This window comes from Phalaenopsis equestris, unplaced genomic scaffold (assembly GCF_001263595.1).
Source record: "Phalaenopsis equestris unplaced genomic scaffold, ASM126359v1 Scaffold000468, whole genome shotgun sequence".
Taxonomy (NCBI): Eukaryota; Viridiplantae; Streptophyta; class Magnoliopsida; order Asparagales; family Orchidaceae; genus Phalaenopsis; species Phalaenopsis equestris.
This window is the reverse complement of record NW_018164909.1, coordinates 262,961-279,204: the sequence shown is the minus strand read 5'-3', so window position 1 is coordinate 279,204 and position 16,244 is coordinate 262,961. Positions and strand designations below refer to the sequence as shown.

Below are 16,244 nucleotides of genomic sequence, written 5' to 3'. Positions count from 1 at the left end.
TGACTTATATTCAAGTCATTAAAGATATGTATACTAGAGCTGTTACTTGTGTTCAAACTGAAGGAGGATTGACAAAATATTTTCCTATTTCTGTTGGATTACATCAGGGATCGGCTTTAAGCCCATATTTTTTTGCTTTAGTTATGGATGGTCTTACTGGACATCTATAGGAGGATGTACCTTGGTGTATGCTTTTTGCTGATGATATCATTCTCGTGGATAAAATGAGAGAAAAAACTCACCCAGGAAAAACTTGAATTATGGAGGGCTAGAAGTGTGACTTTGGGTGATCAAATTATTAAAAGGTGTGAACGATTTAGATATCTTGGGTCCGTTGTTCAAAGCGATGGTGATATAGATGGGGATGTTAATAGTAGAATTCAAGTTGGTTGGTTGAAGTGGAGGAATGCTTCGGGCCTTTTGTGTGATAGAAAAGTACCGCTTAGACTGAAAGAAAAATTTTATAAGATGGTGGTGAGACCTGCAATGCTCTATGGCGCTGAATGTTGGCCTTTAAAAGAGAAGCATATTAATAAGTTAAGTGTTGTCGAGATGAGAATGATTAGGTGGATGAGTGGCTTTATACTTAGAGACAAAATGCGTAATGAATATATCTGTGATAAGGTTGGTGTAGCTCTTGTGACAGACAAAATTAGAGAAAGTCGTCTTAGATGATTTGGTCACATTAAATATCGACCGTCTGATGATCCGATTAGGAGAGTAGATGTTTTAGATTTGACTTGTGTTAAGAAAGGCGGAGGTAGACCTAGGAAAACTTGGGCTTATCGTATTAAAAATGATCTTAATTTACTAGAACCAAATGAAAATATGACACTAAATAAGATGCAATGGAGAAAAAGGATTCATGTAGCCGACCCCACGTAGTGGGATTAAAGCTTTGTTGTTGTTGTTGTTGTTGTAAATTTATTCATTAGTATTGTGATGCAATAAATATTTTATTTATTCATATGCAAACAAACCTGAAAACGGCTTCGAAAAGTTGTATTTATTTGGCAGCTCGCGTGACATATTTGAATATACGACTATTATGGGTGTTTTCTTCCCATCAATTTATCATAAAAGTGAAGCATATATTAAAATCATATGCATCCATAATATTTTGTGTTGGTGACCCATAATGTCTAATATATGTAATCTTTTTTTTTCTATTGAAGATGTGTATACTCGCATGCGTTCTATTAATTGCTTCAATACAACCCTAGGTCATTTATGTAAGATATTAGGGTTAACACTCTTAAGTTAATATTGATAAATATGGGGAGTTTTGAAATGTTGGGTCCTCAGGTTTTATAATTCTTGAGGATAAGCTGACAAGAGTGTCTAATCCAACCAAAAAATATCTGCTAATTGTTTCTGATGAGTGCAAGAATTGATCCAGGACTCCTCTCATGGACTCATTTTGTGACTAAATGTAGAAGGCTATAGCTAACACCTCTCTTGAAGTCATCCTAAATGAGCCATGGAGTTCATTATTTTTGTGCAGTTTCTCTAATAGATCAATAAATATGAGTTGTGTCATATGAAACATGTGAAATCTTCTAGGGTGACACAAGGAACTCCCCAACTCACTTGTCGCATGTGTATGTGGATGTCATGCAATGAAAACGAGCAATAAATGAGTTGTAATACTCATACATTAATCATATTACATATGCAATTTTTTTGTCTCTCTATCAATGTTATTTATTTTTATGCAACTAACACATATAAATAACACTGAATTAACAAGTGTTGCATTAAACAAAAATAATGACTGCAAATATTCCAAAGGCAATGAAATATGTCCAATAATGAAAAACAACTCAAACATAATGAAAATAATATAAATAATTTCCAACAAGTAGCATAGATAATATCCACATAGCAGTCAAACATAAAGTGTGTCAAACAAATAATACAAAATTCAAGCATCCCAGTTGTCATGGAAATAACGTAAGTAATTAACCCTATGGTCAAGTTTCATCGACATGAAGAATTATGTTTTAGTCGGGTCTTCTAGCAACTTCATAGAGAATAAGTAAAATGACACGTCCTCGTAAATTTCTGGATTTTCTTCCAGAATTCGCATAACTTGCTGAGTAGAAGTTGCATGTGATGTGCTAGGATTGGTGCATGAAACAACTAATTGTGAAACCCGACTTCTGATGAAAATTGCACCATCATTTTTCTTTTTCTCATGTCGTGGACTTTTGGATCAACTAGTAGATTCAATTTTCATTGGAAATTTGTTTGCTCGATATCTACACGGTCAACTTTGTAAGCAAGCCCTCTCTCACTTGATGCCTATGCATGATCACCTGTAGCCACGACTCCACCAAACATACGATTTAACAATTCTTTAAACTCAGGGTCAATGCCACAGAACTAAGATTTTTTAGCATTTGACACGGCTTACAAATCAATGGAGAATTGATATGTTGATGTGATTGTAAAAAATAGGTGGACTGAACGTTTCATAAATTCTCACCTCCAATCTCTCAACCCACCATTTTTCCAATACATTGATGGTTCGCTTTTCCAGATCCCAATCTAAGTCCGTCGATCCTCGCTTTAACTATTTTTGTTCTTGTGCTTTTCTTGTACTTTTTTATTATATTCTGACATCCTTTCTTGTTAAATCAGGTGACTGACCAATTTTCTAATTCCACCTCTTCAAGATAAAGATTGCAAAATATTAGCTTCACCTCTTTATCTTACATGATAGACAAATCAATTTCTTTTGTCTTAATTACTAGCATGAAGAAAACTAAGCAACATAAATGTGTGGCAAAGAATATATGGTTATTTCATGAAAACATAAGAACTTGAAAAGGTAACAGAAATGAAACATCTGAAATCTATTAGCATGTCACCAACATACACCACCACCACAAATTTACCATCTTCACACCACTGTATCATCAACTCCTACACACCACCACCACAGCATCATCAACACCAACATACTACCACCAACATATCATCACAACCAACACACTATCACCAACACATCCGTCACCACCACCATTATATCATATACACCAACACACCACCACCACCGCATCACCAACGCTAACATACTACCACCACTACATTATCACAACCAACACATTATCACCAACATTACCACCAACAGCACACCACCACCACCGCATCACCAACGCTAACATACTACCACCACTACATTATCACAACCAACACATTATCACCAACATTACCACCAACAACACACCACCACCAAATCATCAACACCTACAGACCACCACCACTACATCCTTGACCAACACATTACCAACAAAACTATCACCACCACCACATCATCAACACCAACACACCACTAACACCACATCATCAACACCAACACGACCACCACCACATAATCATGACCAGCACACTACCACCAATACCACTGCCACCAACCCAACACACGACCACCACCACACCAACAAACCACCACCAACACACCAACAAACCACCACCACCACACAATCAACACATCACCACTACTCTCATCTATCACACCAACAAACCATCACCACCACACCCATCAACACACCTCCACCATCACTCCCATCTACATACCTCACCACCACCTCACATACCATGTACACACCACCACCCCGACCACGTGAAGACCTCCAAACACAATGCACATTCCCTCTGAGAAAGAGGGCAACCCACCCAAACTAACCAAATCGAGAAATGGAGCATACACAGACGCCATGAACCAGAAAGAGCTTCCCAACCTCCAAAATCAACAGAGAAGAGCAAATTCCAAGTCTATTCATTCCAGAGGCCACTAATTTTAAGTCCATTCATTCCAGAGCCCACAAATTTGAAGTTCATTCATTCCTGGGGCCATAAATTGAAAAAAGCAAGTCACAAAACACATTGAACCAGAAATTGGGTAGAGCAAATAACACAAACAACAACAAAAAAAGGTAAATGATACCAAAATCTAAAATCCCATCCTCATAATAGTAGAATATTGATTTTACAGTAGAGCAAGGTGATAAATCGCAAAGAGAAAGCCACAAATTTCAAGTAGACCTCAAACCACAAAGAAAATTGATAGAGGATACTGTAGGAGGACGGAGAGTAAATGAACCAAACGGAGTTATGAGAGAAGAGGATTCCTTATGACAAAGACGCGAGACAAGAGAGGATAGGGCAGAGTTGTGAGAGAGTCGGGCGAGTGGCTAATGAAGTATAAAATCACATAAAAGCGTGGAATGCAAGGTAGAACCCAAGACCCACGTTTTTTGGTGTGTCTTATAAAACGCTGCCGTGTTGCAGGATCCAAATGAACAATTATGTGTTTTACAACCGTGCTGCAGCCAAAAGTCCGCCAAACGGGTTCTTAGCTTATTGATGTCCTTAGCTTTCTAATAATACCTCCACCAACCCAACACACCAACAAACAACCTGCGCCACACAATCAACACTCTACCACCACCACTCCTATCTATCACACCAACAAACCACCACCACCACACCACCACCAGTACTTCCATCTACACACACGACGACCACCACATACCACGTACGCACCACCACCCAACCACCTGGAGGCCGCCAAACACAATGCACATTCTATCCGAGAAAGAGGGCAACTCACCTAAACCAACAAATTGAGAAATGGAGCATCCACAGAGGTTACAAACCAGAAAGAGATAAGCAAATTCCAAGTCTTTTCATTCTAGAGGCTACAAATTCCAAGTCCATTTATTCCATAGCCCACAAATTTCAAGTTTATTCATTTCAGGGGCCACAAATCGAAATAAGCAAGTCACAGAACATATTGAACTAGAAACAGAGTTGAGCAAATAGCGTGAACAACAAATAAAAAAATGTTAGATGATTCCAAAATCCAAAATCTCATCCTCATAGCAGCGGAATATCGATTTTACAGTAGATCAAAGCCACAAATCACAAAGAAAAACCCACACAGTTCAAATGAAGCTCGAACCACAAAGTAAAATGATAGAGGATATTGTAGGAGGACGGAGAGCAAAGGAACCAAACGTAACCGCGAGAGAGGAGAGGACTTCTTACGACAAAGACGCGAGAGAGATAACCCCTTAGGGCAAAGACTTAAGAGAGGCAGAGAAACGAGGGAGACAGAGACACGAGAGAAGAGAGGATAGAGCAGAGACGTGAGAGAGTCAGCTAAGAGGGTAACGAAATATTAAAATCTCATAAAAATGCTGACCGCATGGTCGAACCAGTGGCCTGCGTTTAGGGACATTTTTCTTAAAATACTGCATGCTTGAACCAGTGGCCCGCTTTTAGGGGCGTTTTTCTTAAAATACTGCCGTGTTGCAGGATCCAAATGAGCAATTCTGCGTTTTCCCACCGTACCACAGCCAGAAAGTGTGCCAAACATAGAAATCAGAAATTTAGCATGAGATTGATTGGGATTACTTACCAGTTGATTAGTAGAGAAAGAACGTGCAAAGACTTCACCAGATCTACCAGGGTTAGATGTTCCAATAACACATCTTGCAGTAGGAAGGAACTACTCAAAGGAACCACAAGCCACAAAGTACAACCCCAAAATTCATCTCAAAACAAGTTCATAGATAGAGGCCACAAATAACAAAGAGCTGCCCCACTAAACACATAAATTAGGTTCCCCTTTTTATCAAAAATATTTTCACATAGGTATTCACTATCAATGAGCATATAGAGAGCAACCCAACCGAAATAGAGACCTAAAAGCCATACATTTTTAAGCTTCTAGCAGAGCTAATATTGACTAGAGTTGGTATGGTTACAATATTGCTTCAAAAATTTTATTTATTTATTTTTAAATTTAGCAATTTCAATTTTCATTTCTTATTGAAGAGTAAACGTGTGTCGCCTTCAAGGCAGAACGGTATACACTATGGGTCATAAGTATTTCTAATATTTATAGTTTGTTGTCGCACTTGCATTCGCTTTTACCCCTAAATACTCTTTGTTAGGATTATATGATTCTTAGCTATGTATCCTGCTTGGCCAGGATTTAACTTCAGTCTACTGGGATCTGCGATTGTCATGATACATACCCATTACTTTTTACCTACTGCTTCTTATAAAAAATCTCTTTTGGATTTTGCAGACCACGTGAACTTCTCGAGTCTCCTCCATCCAATTGCTGTATAATGTGAGATGGGGAAAGAAATAATCTATGGATTAAGCTGACAACATCATCATAGATCGCATCTCAGCCTACCTACGCCATCTAAAAGAAGGAAAGTTGCTCTATTCGTCCTTCATAACTGAAAATATGGATGTTTCTCTTGTTGTGGCTATTGATTCTCCAATTATTTAGTCTTGTGGTTCTTGTTGATCAGAACTTCCAAGGACTTGTGTGGAAAAAGAGGATATTTATTCATTTAAATGTCTGCAGGAAGGAACTAAGTTATACTTTATATCTACACACTGAATCTTCTCTTTATTATTAATAATAAGTGTTGCTTTCATTCGATTTTATATGATAATACCTGGAAATTGTACAAAATTACATTATTTGTCATTTTGGACAGTTTGAATAAGTCTTTTCTTATATAATACATGCACAATATTTTCTCTGAAAAAAAATGAATCTCTGATAAACATACAAGTAGGTCTCCTCATCAAACTCCTGTTTAGGCATCCCTAGGGCCGAGCCAATGCCTTCCATTGACAAAGCTCTTTACTAGGAATGGCCGAGCTGCTTTGTAATCAAGTTCTCGCGCCCACGAAGCACTTCGCACATACACTGCACCAGGACCCCAGCATCTGTAGCTCCCAAAGTACGCAGTACTGTGACAAATTAAAATATTTCAGTTTCAAGATCTCCAGAATACCGCAAACAATTTTCAGTACATTCATCTTATAATCATTCAGTTTACTTTTTCTTGCTATCATTGTGATCCCAATCGTCCCATCCACCCTCTGCAACAACATCCTCAAAGTAGGTGTAGGCAAAAACAATCCTTGAGTACTGTCCCATTGCTCTCCCCACATACAGCTTCCCCGTGCCGGTCACTCTACAGTTGACAAAAGCAAATCCAGTTTGCTCGCACGGCGAATGCCTATCCTGTGCAGCGATCGACCCAAACCTGCTTGCAATTGAGTGCAGCCAGCAATTCTGCAGCTCAATCGTCAGCACTCATGAACTGAAGAAGTTTTTTAAAATAGATAGCTAATGAATTTTTATTGTGTTTGAAATACAACCTTGTACATTGATCTTCCATTGCCAAATATGAAGTCTATGGATCCTTCTATGTAACAGTCCTTGAAGTAATGCCGGCCTGCATCATCGCAGAGGGTATCCTGAGCTCCGTAGAAACCACAGCCGAAGAAGTAGGCCTTGTCGCCGGAGATGCGGAATGCTGCAGCTTGCCATCCTTCCATTCCAGGTAATGGTGCAGGCGCCGAGTTCTGAAACATTGAGGAGAATGAGAAGGGGCATTTACATTCGTATCACAATACATAAACCATACATGTTTACACATATCACTCAAATCTTTAACATCACATAAAATACACCATCATTATCTTTCTAAAAGTGAAATACAGCTTGCCATGCATGAGTTTGCAGTGAGGAGCGTAAATATTAAACTTTGGGTGTTAGAATATTGTGGTATGTGTGTAGATTTCCCTATGAAGAAGGAAGAAGGGAGAGTTCCACTCCATTGCTTGAACTGACAGTGCCTGGTGTCGGTATTTCGGTAGGTTGGCGGCGCGCCGATGATTTCAATTTTGAAGTTAGACAAACTTACCTTGAAGCTAATATTCCTAGCAATGAAATAATTAGCAAATACAGTTACTGAAGCTGTATGATAAGTCCTGAGCTGCTGGCCATTGGGACCTCGGTCGCTGGCTCTGTCGTGCCACTCTATCACTGTCTTCTCTTTTCCAGATCCCTGAAACGTGATATAAGGCTTCGTCGCCGGAACCACCACCTTCTCTCTAACCAGATATAATCATAGAGAGGCGAAAATTAGTTTAGTACAAGGTTTTCAACAAAATGAATGCACATTTTTGTCTCATTTTCAAATTATCAACATTCATACATGTAGTAGCCAGGGTTGATCTGCAGGATGAAGTGCTTGGTGTTGTTCTCTGGTATTGAATCTACGGCATCCTGAACTGAAAGGAAGTCGCCGGAGCCATTGGCGTCAACGATGATCACTCGCCGGCCAGTCGGGCTTACCTGGTTGTGCTGATGGTGGTGCCTGGTGGAGTTGAAATCACAGCTGAAGGAGTGCAGTTTTTGTGATTGAAGTAGTAGGAAGATGAGAAAAAGGAAGAGTGTTGCTGCAGCATCCATGGAAAGGGAAAAGGTGGGGATGGTGAGTACTGGGCGGAGATGGGGAAAAGCTGGCTGGTGTTTATAATCTGAGGGGAGAGGGAAGAAGCATCCAAATATTATTTGTATGTATGCGGAATGCTGGTCGGCCTAACGGTCATGGCTGCTGTTTCTTTTCACCTTTTCGTTATTCACCTTGAACTTTGGTTTAATAAATTTTCTTATCATTTTGCTTTTCTGCAAAATGGAAGTAAGAAAAGGGGGTCGAAATGTTATAATGCCAGAAAAATGGAAGCAACTAGGGGTGTAAATCTCGCGGCTCGTTTAAAAAATATGTGTTTGTGTACGGCACTTTTATATTTTGAACATAAAAAAATTGTTTGTGTTCGGCTTTTTTACTTAGCGAGCGAACACGAGCTATTCATGAATAAATAATCATTTTGACAACACTAGTAAAAATGCTGTAGGATGTTAAGTGTTGGGGCGAGATTTAAATCTTATTAGTTATATTAAAATATTATTTAAATATAATTTAATATATTTTTAACTTAATAATTTTAATTGATTATAAAACTAGGTAGCCTTTTAGTTAATTAAATTATTTAAGAAATACTATATATAGAATATAATTATTCCAAACCAAAACGAGCTCAATGAACAAATCTTTGTTCATATTTGGCTTGTTTATGTATCGAGCGCAAAAAAAATTATTTGTGTTCGGCTCGTTTGCGAACGAATTAAATATGAGCTTCTTAACAAGTTGAATACTAAGTGTTCACAAACAACGAACCGTTTTGGCAGTTCTAGATGCAACGAAAAAATTAATATGTGCTAGTTGATTAAAAATAAAGCATAAAATTTTAAAATGTTGAGCCCTCTCGTCTGAAAAAAAGCAAAAATTATCTTTCCAGACTCCTGACGCAACTCTACTTGCGGACTGTAATAATATGTTGTCATGTGTGCTACATCGTGAAGTTATTTCGGATTATTGAAGTGAAACTACAAATGTTATTTCGGGGTTATTGAAGAGAAACATATATATTTCACTTCAATAACACATAAATAACTCAGAAATAACCCTGAAATAATCTTTGCACATCACAAATGTTATTTCGAGGTTATTTTTGGGTTATTGAAATGAAATATATGAGTTTCTCTTCAATAACCATGAAATAACCCAGAAATAACTCCATAATAACATTTACAGTGTTATTTCAGAGAGGTTATTTGAGGTTAATAAAGTGAAACAGTGTAGATTATTTCGGGGTTATTTTGGGTTATTTTGGAGTTATTGTGAAGTCCACAATTTCTCTTTAATATTTTTTTAGGTGGACCCGATATGACACACATGACGGTATATTACTGGGAGTTCGCATGTAGAGCTACGCCCGGAGTCCTGGCAGGAAAATTTTCCATGAAAAAAAGGGTGTTTATAGGCACTGTGCTAAACATATTCATTTACCTATCCATGACTATAAGTTTGAATGTTAAGCTAGTGCCATGCAATACCAAGCAAAATGACGGAATTAAATAGGAATACCAGTTCCGTTTAGGGGTGTAAACTTGTAGAGTCGAGCTCGAGCTCATCTATTTGAGCTTGAGTTTGTTTAATTTTAGCGAGTTTGAGTTCAAATTTAAATTTGCAACTTATTATAAAAAATAGATAATTATATTAGTTCAAAGTAATGTACCATCAAATAGAATGCACAATCAGCAGAAAAATAATAAGAAATTATTTGATGCGTTCTAGAAAATTTGCGGCTGTAGAGTAATGGATTATTTTTTTAGCATTGCACGAGGATTCAACACACATTCAGATGAAAGTGAAACAACCAATGATAACACCAGAAGTTTTTAAGTGGAAAACCTGTAAATGGAAAAACCACGAGACCTGACCCAGTTATAAAAATCCACTATATGTTGATGATTACAACGACCCTTTGTCCCACAGACGGGAAATGGTTACTAGATTTTCAGATTACAGCGTCTCCTGACGGTGTCCGGTCCACGGTGGTCGTCGATGATCGACGGTGGATGACGGTCGGCGATGGTCGACGACGATCGGTGGTCGATGATGGTTGACGGTGGTCGACGACGATATGTGGTTGTCGACAAATGTTAGCGGTGGTCGACGACAGTCGATGTGGTCGACGACAGTTCTCAAAGCCTCAAGTTTTCTCTCATGCCCCCTTCCCATGTGAGGGGTGAGACTCTATTTATAGTATTTTGGGTGTCATTAATGCATGAATATGAACCATTTTGATCGGACAGTCCGGAGAGCTTCCCTTGATGGGATGGTGTTTGACGGACATTTAAGTGCCTTAATGATGTTAGAATTGAGCAATCTTGGGCTGGTTGGATTTGTCTTGTCGAGATGCTTGATTTGACTATTAAATCACAAGATTCGACATCCGTTTGACATTCCAAATGTGTCTGGAAATCCTCCATAATTAGTTTAATGATTTGATCCGGGTTTGATCTGACTTGGATAAGACTAATTTTTATATTGTTGAGTCCGTCTAATCGAGGCGTTCAGTTTGACTATAAGTTTGTTGAAATCAGAACTCTGGATGAGTCTTAATCGAAGTTTGAATGTTTCTTGTTCAAAAAATTGCACTGAGATTCGTGCTGGCTGATGAAAATTTGTTGGTGACGTATCAGTTGCTCATCTATTTTCGGGTGAGATCATTTTTTTTTCTTTGCGTCCAAAAATATTGAGATTTGAAACACTCATTATTTATTTATATATTTATTCATTTTCATATATATATATATATATATATATATAGCATTTTTTAGGCAATGCTTTGACAGCTTTTGCTAATTATTTAGTTTGCTTTGCTAATTATTTTAATCACACGCTTAAGTAATATTAATTTAACACAAAGGAATCCGAGAATGCCGAAAGATACTAAGCGGAAGCAGAAGCTGAAGCGGGATCGGCGAAAAGCATGGAGCCGAAGTGCGGGAAGTGAAGCGGGTTTTAATTTTTTTAAATAATAAGTATTTAATAACTCAAATTCTGTTTGAGCCTATAAATAGGCCTCAAAGAGAGGAAAAAGGTGGAGTCCTCAGTTGATCTAGGATTTCTCACAAGAAAAAAAATCATCCTGCGTAGCAGTGAAGAGTTGCTGCGAAGAGTTCTGATGAAGAGTTGTAGCGAAGAATTACAGAGCAGACTTGCGGCGAAGAGATGCCACGAAGAGTTGCGGTGACAGATTGCAGTGTAGCGTTACGATAAAGAATTGCGGTGGAGAGTTGTGGTGCAGCATTGTGACGCAAAATTACAGTGTAGCGTTGAGGCGCAGAGTTGCAGCCACGGGTTACAACGTATTCTTGCGGCGTAGAGTTGCGATACAAAGTTGCGGCGATTCGCAAAGTTGCGGCGAAGAGTTGCGATGTCAAGTTGCGGTGCGAAGTTAAGATTAAGAGTTGCAGTGCAGGAAAAAGTTGTTGTGACAAGTTTTTTTGCCGAGTTGCAATGCAGTGTTGCAGGAATTGTCGAGTTACAGAGAAGTGTCACGGGAAAGAAAGAGTTGCAGCATAGAAAAAAGTCGTTTTCGTTCTGCATAGCAGACAATCAACAGGATATTTTTTTCTTATTTATGTTGCACATTTCAGAGAAGACCTTTCGTGTCGCCCTTGCACGTTCTGAAGGTGAAGAAGAAATGTTATAGTTTTTGTGCCACGCTTTGAGGAGATGATTTTCATGCTTATGTGATGGCGATATTTAGAGACCCCTGACGATCATAAAAAAATATTTTAATTTTAGGGAGGCCATGCCCACTCTAATTGAAGATAAACTGATTTATTGTAGCGCTTGTATAAATATATGTTGGTTTTTGTAAAATTTTTAACCATCGAATGTGAAGTTTGTAGATGATGATAATGTATTTCCTTGTTTTTTCCACGGTTGTTGTGATTTCTCAATCGTACGAAATTCTGCAATTAAAGTTAGAATAAAAATTTTATAAAATGAAGAGTTGAGTACCTTTTGTGGTTCATGCCTTCCTAGGTTGTGACCACCCAGACCTGTCTTTTATAGGAGCTTGAACCGGTACCTTCTAAGACTCGTAGTCTTATGAGGTTTTTCAATGAAGACCCTTTTGAGTTCATCTTCCAACGACATGGTAACTTCTTATTGGGTCTTGTCATCTGAGCTTGACTTCTAGGGTCATGGTTGAAAGGAGAATTCATTTAGAATGTAAGACCAGTTCCGAGTTATATAACCAGAGATGCTCGACGGTATTAACCTGTAACAAATTCATATGAAATCCACAGATGATGGTTGCCCTATCATAGGTTGTTGGTCAAAGCTTTTGTTTGACGACTGTAACATATTATGGAATATGTCGAAAGAAATCCATCATGGATTTTTAACTTATCCGAGGCTGTATGTCGAAGTTTTTGCTTGACGACAGTAGCCTGTAATGGAAGAGGTCGAATCAAGTCCCCTTGGGATCGATTAAACCTAGAATGAGGTGTCAGAGATGCTCTGCATTTCTCGAGACTAATGGTAGATCACAATGGATCATATATTTTCTTGTAAATATGATTGCAATCATACTCAAGGAAAATGTTTGACAACTTATTAGTTGTTTCTTTTGAATCTTTTTGCCCGCCAGCGTGGGCGTTTTCCATGTGAGCTTATAAAACAACCCATGTATCGGGCTTTAAAGAGACGAGCTTCTTAATTTAGTTGAACAAAAACTTCAGTATGATAAGGGGCGCTGAGGAAGTGTTATTTTCGGTGAAGATTTCCCATAGTACAGGAGCGATTCTTGTAGACTTGTAATCTTAAAAAAATGTGGGATGACTTCTCCACCACAATCGTGTCCGAGACGTTAACATAAACAACCTTTCGAGACTGCAGTGAAAGTTTGCCCCAGCCTGAAAGAAGTTGTGAACTAATTTGTGTCTAAATAAGATGCGAGAAGATAACCTCATTACAGTCGTGGCCAGGACGTTGACGTGAACGGCCATTTGAGAATGCGGTGAAGGTTGCCCCCTTCATTGAAGAATGCTTCGGAGATTATTTTTAAGGCGTGAAGGAGGTTCCTTTGCCCGTTGGATGAAAAACATCATTGGGAAAGGAAGTAAGGGCTTAGTGTCTTAGAGTTGAAGACAATGCCGAACGAGACTTCGTTTCCTACAGATGGCGCCAAACTGAAGCGTGCTAGAAAATTCGTGGCGGAGAGTAATGGATTATCATCTTAGCGTTGCACGAGGATTCAACACACACTCAGATGAAAGTGAAACAACCAGTGATGACACCAGAAGTTTTTACGTGGAAAACCCGTAAAGCGAAAAACCATGAGGCCTGACCCAGTTAAAAAAAATCCACTATATATTGATGATTATAGCGGCCCCTTGTCCCACATACGGGAAAGGGTTACTAGATTTTCAGATTACAACATCGCCTGACGGTGTCCGGTCCACGGTGGCCAACGATGATCAACGGTGGATGACGGTCAGTGGTGATCGACGATGGTCGATAATGGTCGGCGGTGGTCGACGACGATCGGTGGTGGTTGATGGATGTCAGTGGCGGTCAACGACAGTCGACGATGATCGACGGTAGTTGACAGAGGTCGGCGGTGATCGGCGGTAATCGATGGTGGCCGGCGGTGGTCGCCGACGATCAGTGTTGGTCGACGAAGTTCGACGATGGTAGAGACGATGTTGGACTTGAGCTCTTTTTCAAAGCCTCAAGTTCTCTCTCAAGCCTCCCTCCCATGTGAGGGGTGGGACTCTATTTATGATGTTTTGGGTGTCATTAATGCATGAATATGAACCATTTTGATCGGACGGTCCGGAGAGCTTCTCTTGATCGGATAACGTTTGATGGACATTTGAGTGCCTTAATGATGTCAGAATTGAGCAATCTTAGGATCGTTGGATTCGTCTTGTTGAGATGCTCGATTTGACTATGAAATTGCAAGATTCGACACCGTTTGACATTCTAAATGTGTTCGGAAGTCCTCCATAAGTGGTTTAATGATTTGATTCGGGCTTGATTTGACTCGGATTAGACTAGTTTTTATATTGCTCAGTCCGTCTAATCGAGGCATTCATTTTGACTATAATTTTGCTGAAATCAGAGCTCTGGATGAGTCTTAATCGAAGTTTGAATGTTTCTTATTCAAAAAATTACACAGAGATTCGTTTGTAGCTCCTTTCAACCTTGTCCTTCAGAGAACAGTCTTTCCTCATGAAAAGAGTGAGGTATTTTTTATAGATTTTGTGACTGACATCTTCCGTAAATATTACATATAGCATCAGACGACCTAGAGTATCCATTTGATTAAATGATATTTTATGGGTATTTAAGTGCCTTAAATGTCAAAATTAAGTGATATTAGACTTGTTGGATTTATCTCCTTGAGATGTTCGTTTTGACTTTAAATTTGTCATATTTGGAGACATTTGGTCTCCCAAATTATATCTCAAATTTTCTTACTAAATTTTAAGTGTATGAACTGGGCTAAGACGACTCCCTTCAATTTTATCTACCAGCCACTCGAGCTACAACAACCCCATCGCACATACATTCATTCCGCATTTTCTCTCAAAGTGTCCACCCTCTCATCCACCTAACCATTCTCATCTCAACAACCCTTAAACCAAAAAAAACAACTCTCTAATTCCATGAATTTGAACACGAAACTTCATCTTTTTCAAAAAATAAACAGTATTTCTCACTTTTTCCTGCCTATATATTCAAAAATATTCAAAAGTAGTCCTTTTTTACACACTCTGCATATTAAATGTATAATACATCTGACATGAAAGTGGGAATTTATTTTTCTTTTGTGGATGATTCTGTCCCAACCAATGCTAACATTTGTATTTTATAAAAGTGCCAAGGCAACGGTCACATGCGAAGCATGTCGTTTTGCGCATTGTAATGTGGCGATGGAGAGAAGGGAGAGAGATGAAGTCCGCTGAGTAAAAAAATGGAGTTTTGGGCTGAGCTTCAGTTTAAATTTCAATTTCTGAACGTTGGAAGGCTGCAACGGGGGGAGCAGATGGGACTGCGGGGATGAGAGAATGCATTTCAATTTATGTGGGGCTGGCAGTTGTGATTGAAGAATCTTTGATGGATCCAACGGTCTGCATATGGGAATCATATGTTGTTCTTTGCAAATCTTGACTTTTTTCTAGGGTGTTTATGTTGATCAAGTGTGAATTACATTTAATTAAAATAAAAAGAAATATCAACAAGAGAGCTAATGAAATATATTGCTTCAAATAAAATACAAAAAAAAAAAAAACCGTCTTAAACAGCAGGACAAAACATGAACAACTTGCTATCTGTAAAGCAAAATGTAGTATCTGTAAAAATGAGTGACTTTATGCTCAAAACATTAACAACTTGCTAGGAGGGAAGCACCAATGACAACTTGACTTGAGAAAATAGAAAAGGAATGCAACACACAATTAAGGGCATATTTTATATATATTCTTTCAAAATTTATCATGTTATAGAGCATAATAAGGCAAATTCTGTTTCTATTTCCATTTTCTCATTTTAAGAACTTGTCATTTTGATATTCTTAACAATGAAAAAATCAACAAAATTGATGATTCTCTTTCTATTTCCATCTTCTCATTTAAAGAACTTGTCATTTTAATTTTCTTAAAAATGAAAAAATCTACAGAAACGACGTTACCACATAAGCCATCATTCTTTTTTCTCTAAACGACATAAACAAAATATAAACAACCAGGAAACACAGCCTTCTTATTATATTATTTTTATAATTGAAGCTAATTGTTGACCTCATTTTTGGTTGAGGTCTAGAAAACTTCTTTAGTAGCCTAGGTCTAGCCATAGGACTTTCCTATTGACTAGTCTTAGAAAATTAGAAGAGGTACCCCACCATTAGAAATTCAAAACTCTTCTTTTTACTCAGCTTGAAATTCCACATATTGATCTTAACCTCTAGCATTTAGTAGGTAA

At 38.3% G+C, this 16,244-nt stretch overlaps 2 protein-coding genes across 2 annotated transcripts in view; one reads left to right on the top strand and one right to left on the bottom strand.

Annotated features, from left to right (window-relative positions):
- The window catches only part of LOC110027928 (peroxisome biogenesis protein 19-2-like), a 17,580-nt gene extending 11,103 nt beyond the window's left edge, over positions 1 to 6,477 (top strand). The window contains exon 5 of the mRNA XM_020729580.1: positions 6,104 to 6,477. Coding sequence (XP_020585239.1) covers positions 6,104 to 6,152 — 49 coding nt within the window. The 3' untranslated portion in view covers positions 6,153 to 6,477. The remainder of the gene's footprint in view (positions 1 to 6,103) is intronic.
- Positions 6,478 to 6,563: 86 nt separating this feature from the next.
- On the bottom strand, positions 6,564 to 8,375 carry LOC110027927 (probable pectinesterase 68). The gene is made up of 5 exons (XM_020729578.1): positions 8,046 to 8,375; positions 7,752 to 7,941; positions 7,204 to 7,410; positions 6,879 to 7,117; positions 6,564 to 6,789 (listed from the first exon to the last, which is right to left on the bottom strand). The coding sequence occupies exons 1-5, from the start codon at positions 8,300 to 8,302 to the stop codon at positions 6,633 to 6,635; spliced, it is 1,050 nt and encodes a 349-aa protein (XP_020585237.1). The 5' UTR covers positions 8,303 to 8,375; the 3' UTR covers positions 6,564 to 6,632.
- Between the last annotated feature and the right edge of the window lie 7,869 nt (positions 8,376 to 16,244).

What these genes read in the sequence shown, in the direction of transcription:
- LOC110027927 (XM_020729578.1), bottom strand. Translation starts at nt 8,302, where the DNA reads ATGGATGCTGCAGCAACACTCTTCCTTTTTCTCATCTTCCTACTACTT. An exon ending in CTAGGAATATTAGCTTCAAG is followed by an intron (nt 7,411 to 7,751) that starts GTAAGTTTGTCT and finishes TCAATGTTTCAG; the next exon opens with AACTCGGCGCCTGCACCATT. An exon ending in CACAATGATAGCAAGAAAAA is followed by an intron (nt 6,790 to 6,878) that starts GTAAACTGAATG and finishes AATTTGTCACAG; the next exon opens with TACTGCGTACTTTGGGAGCT.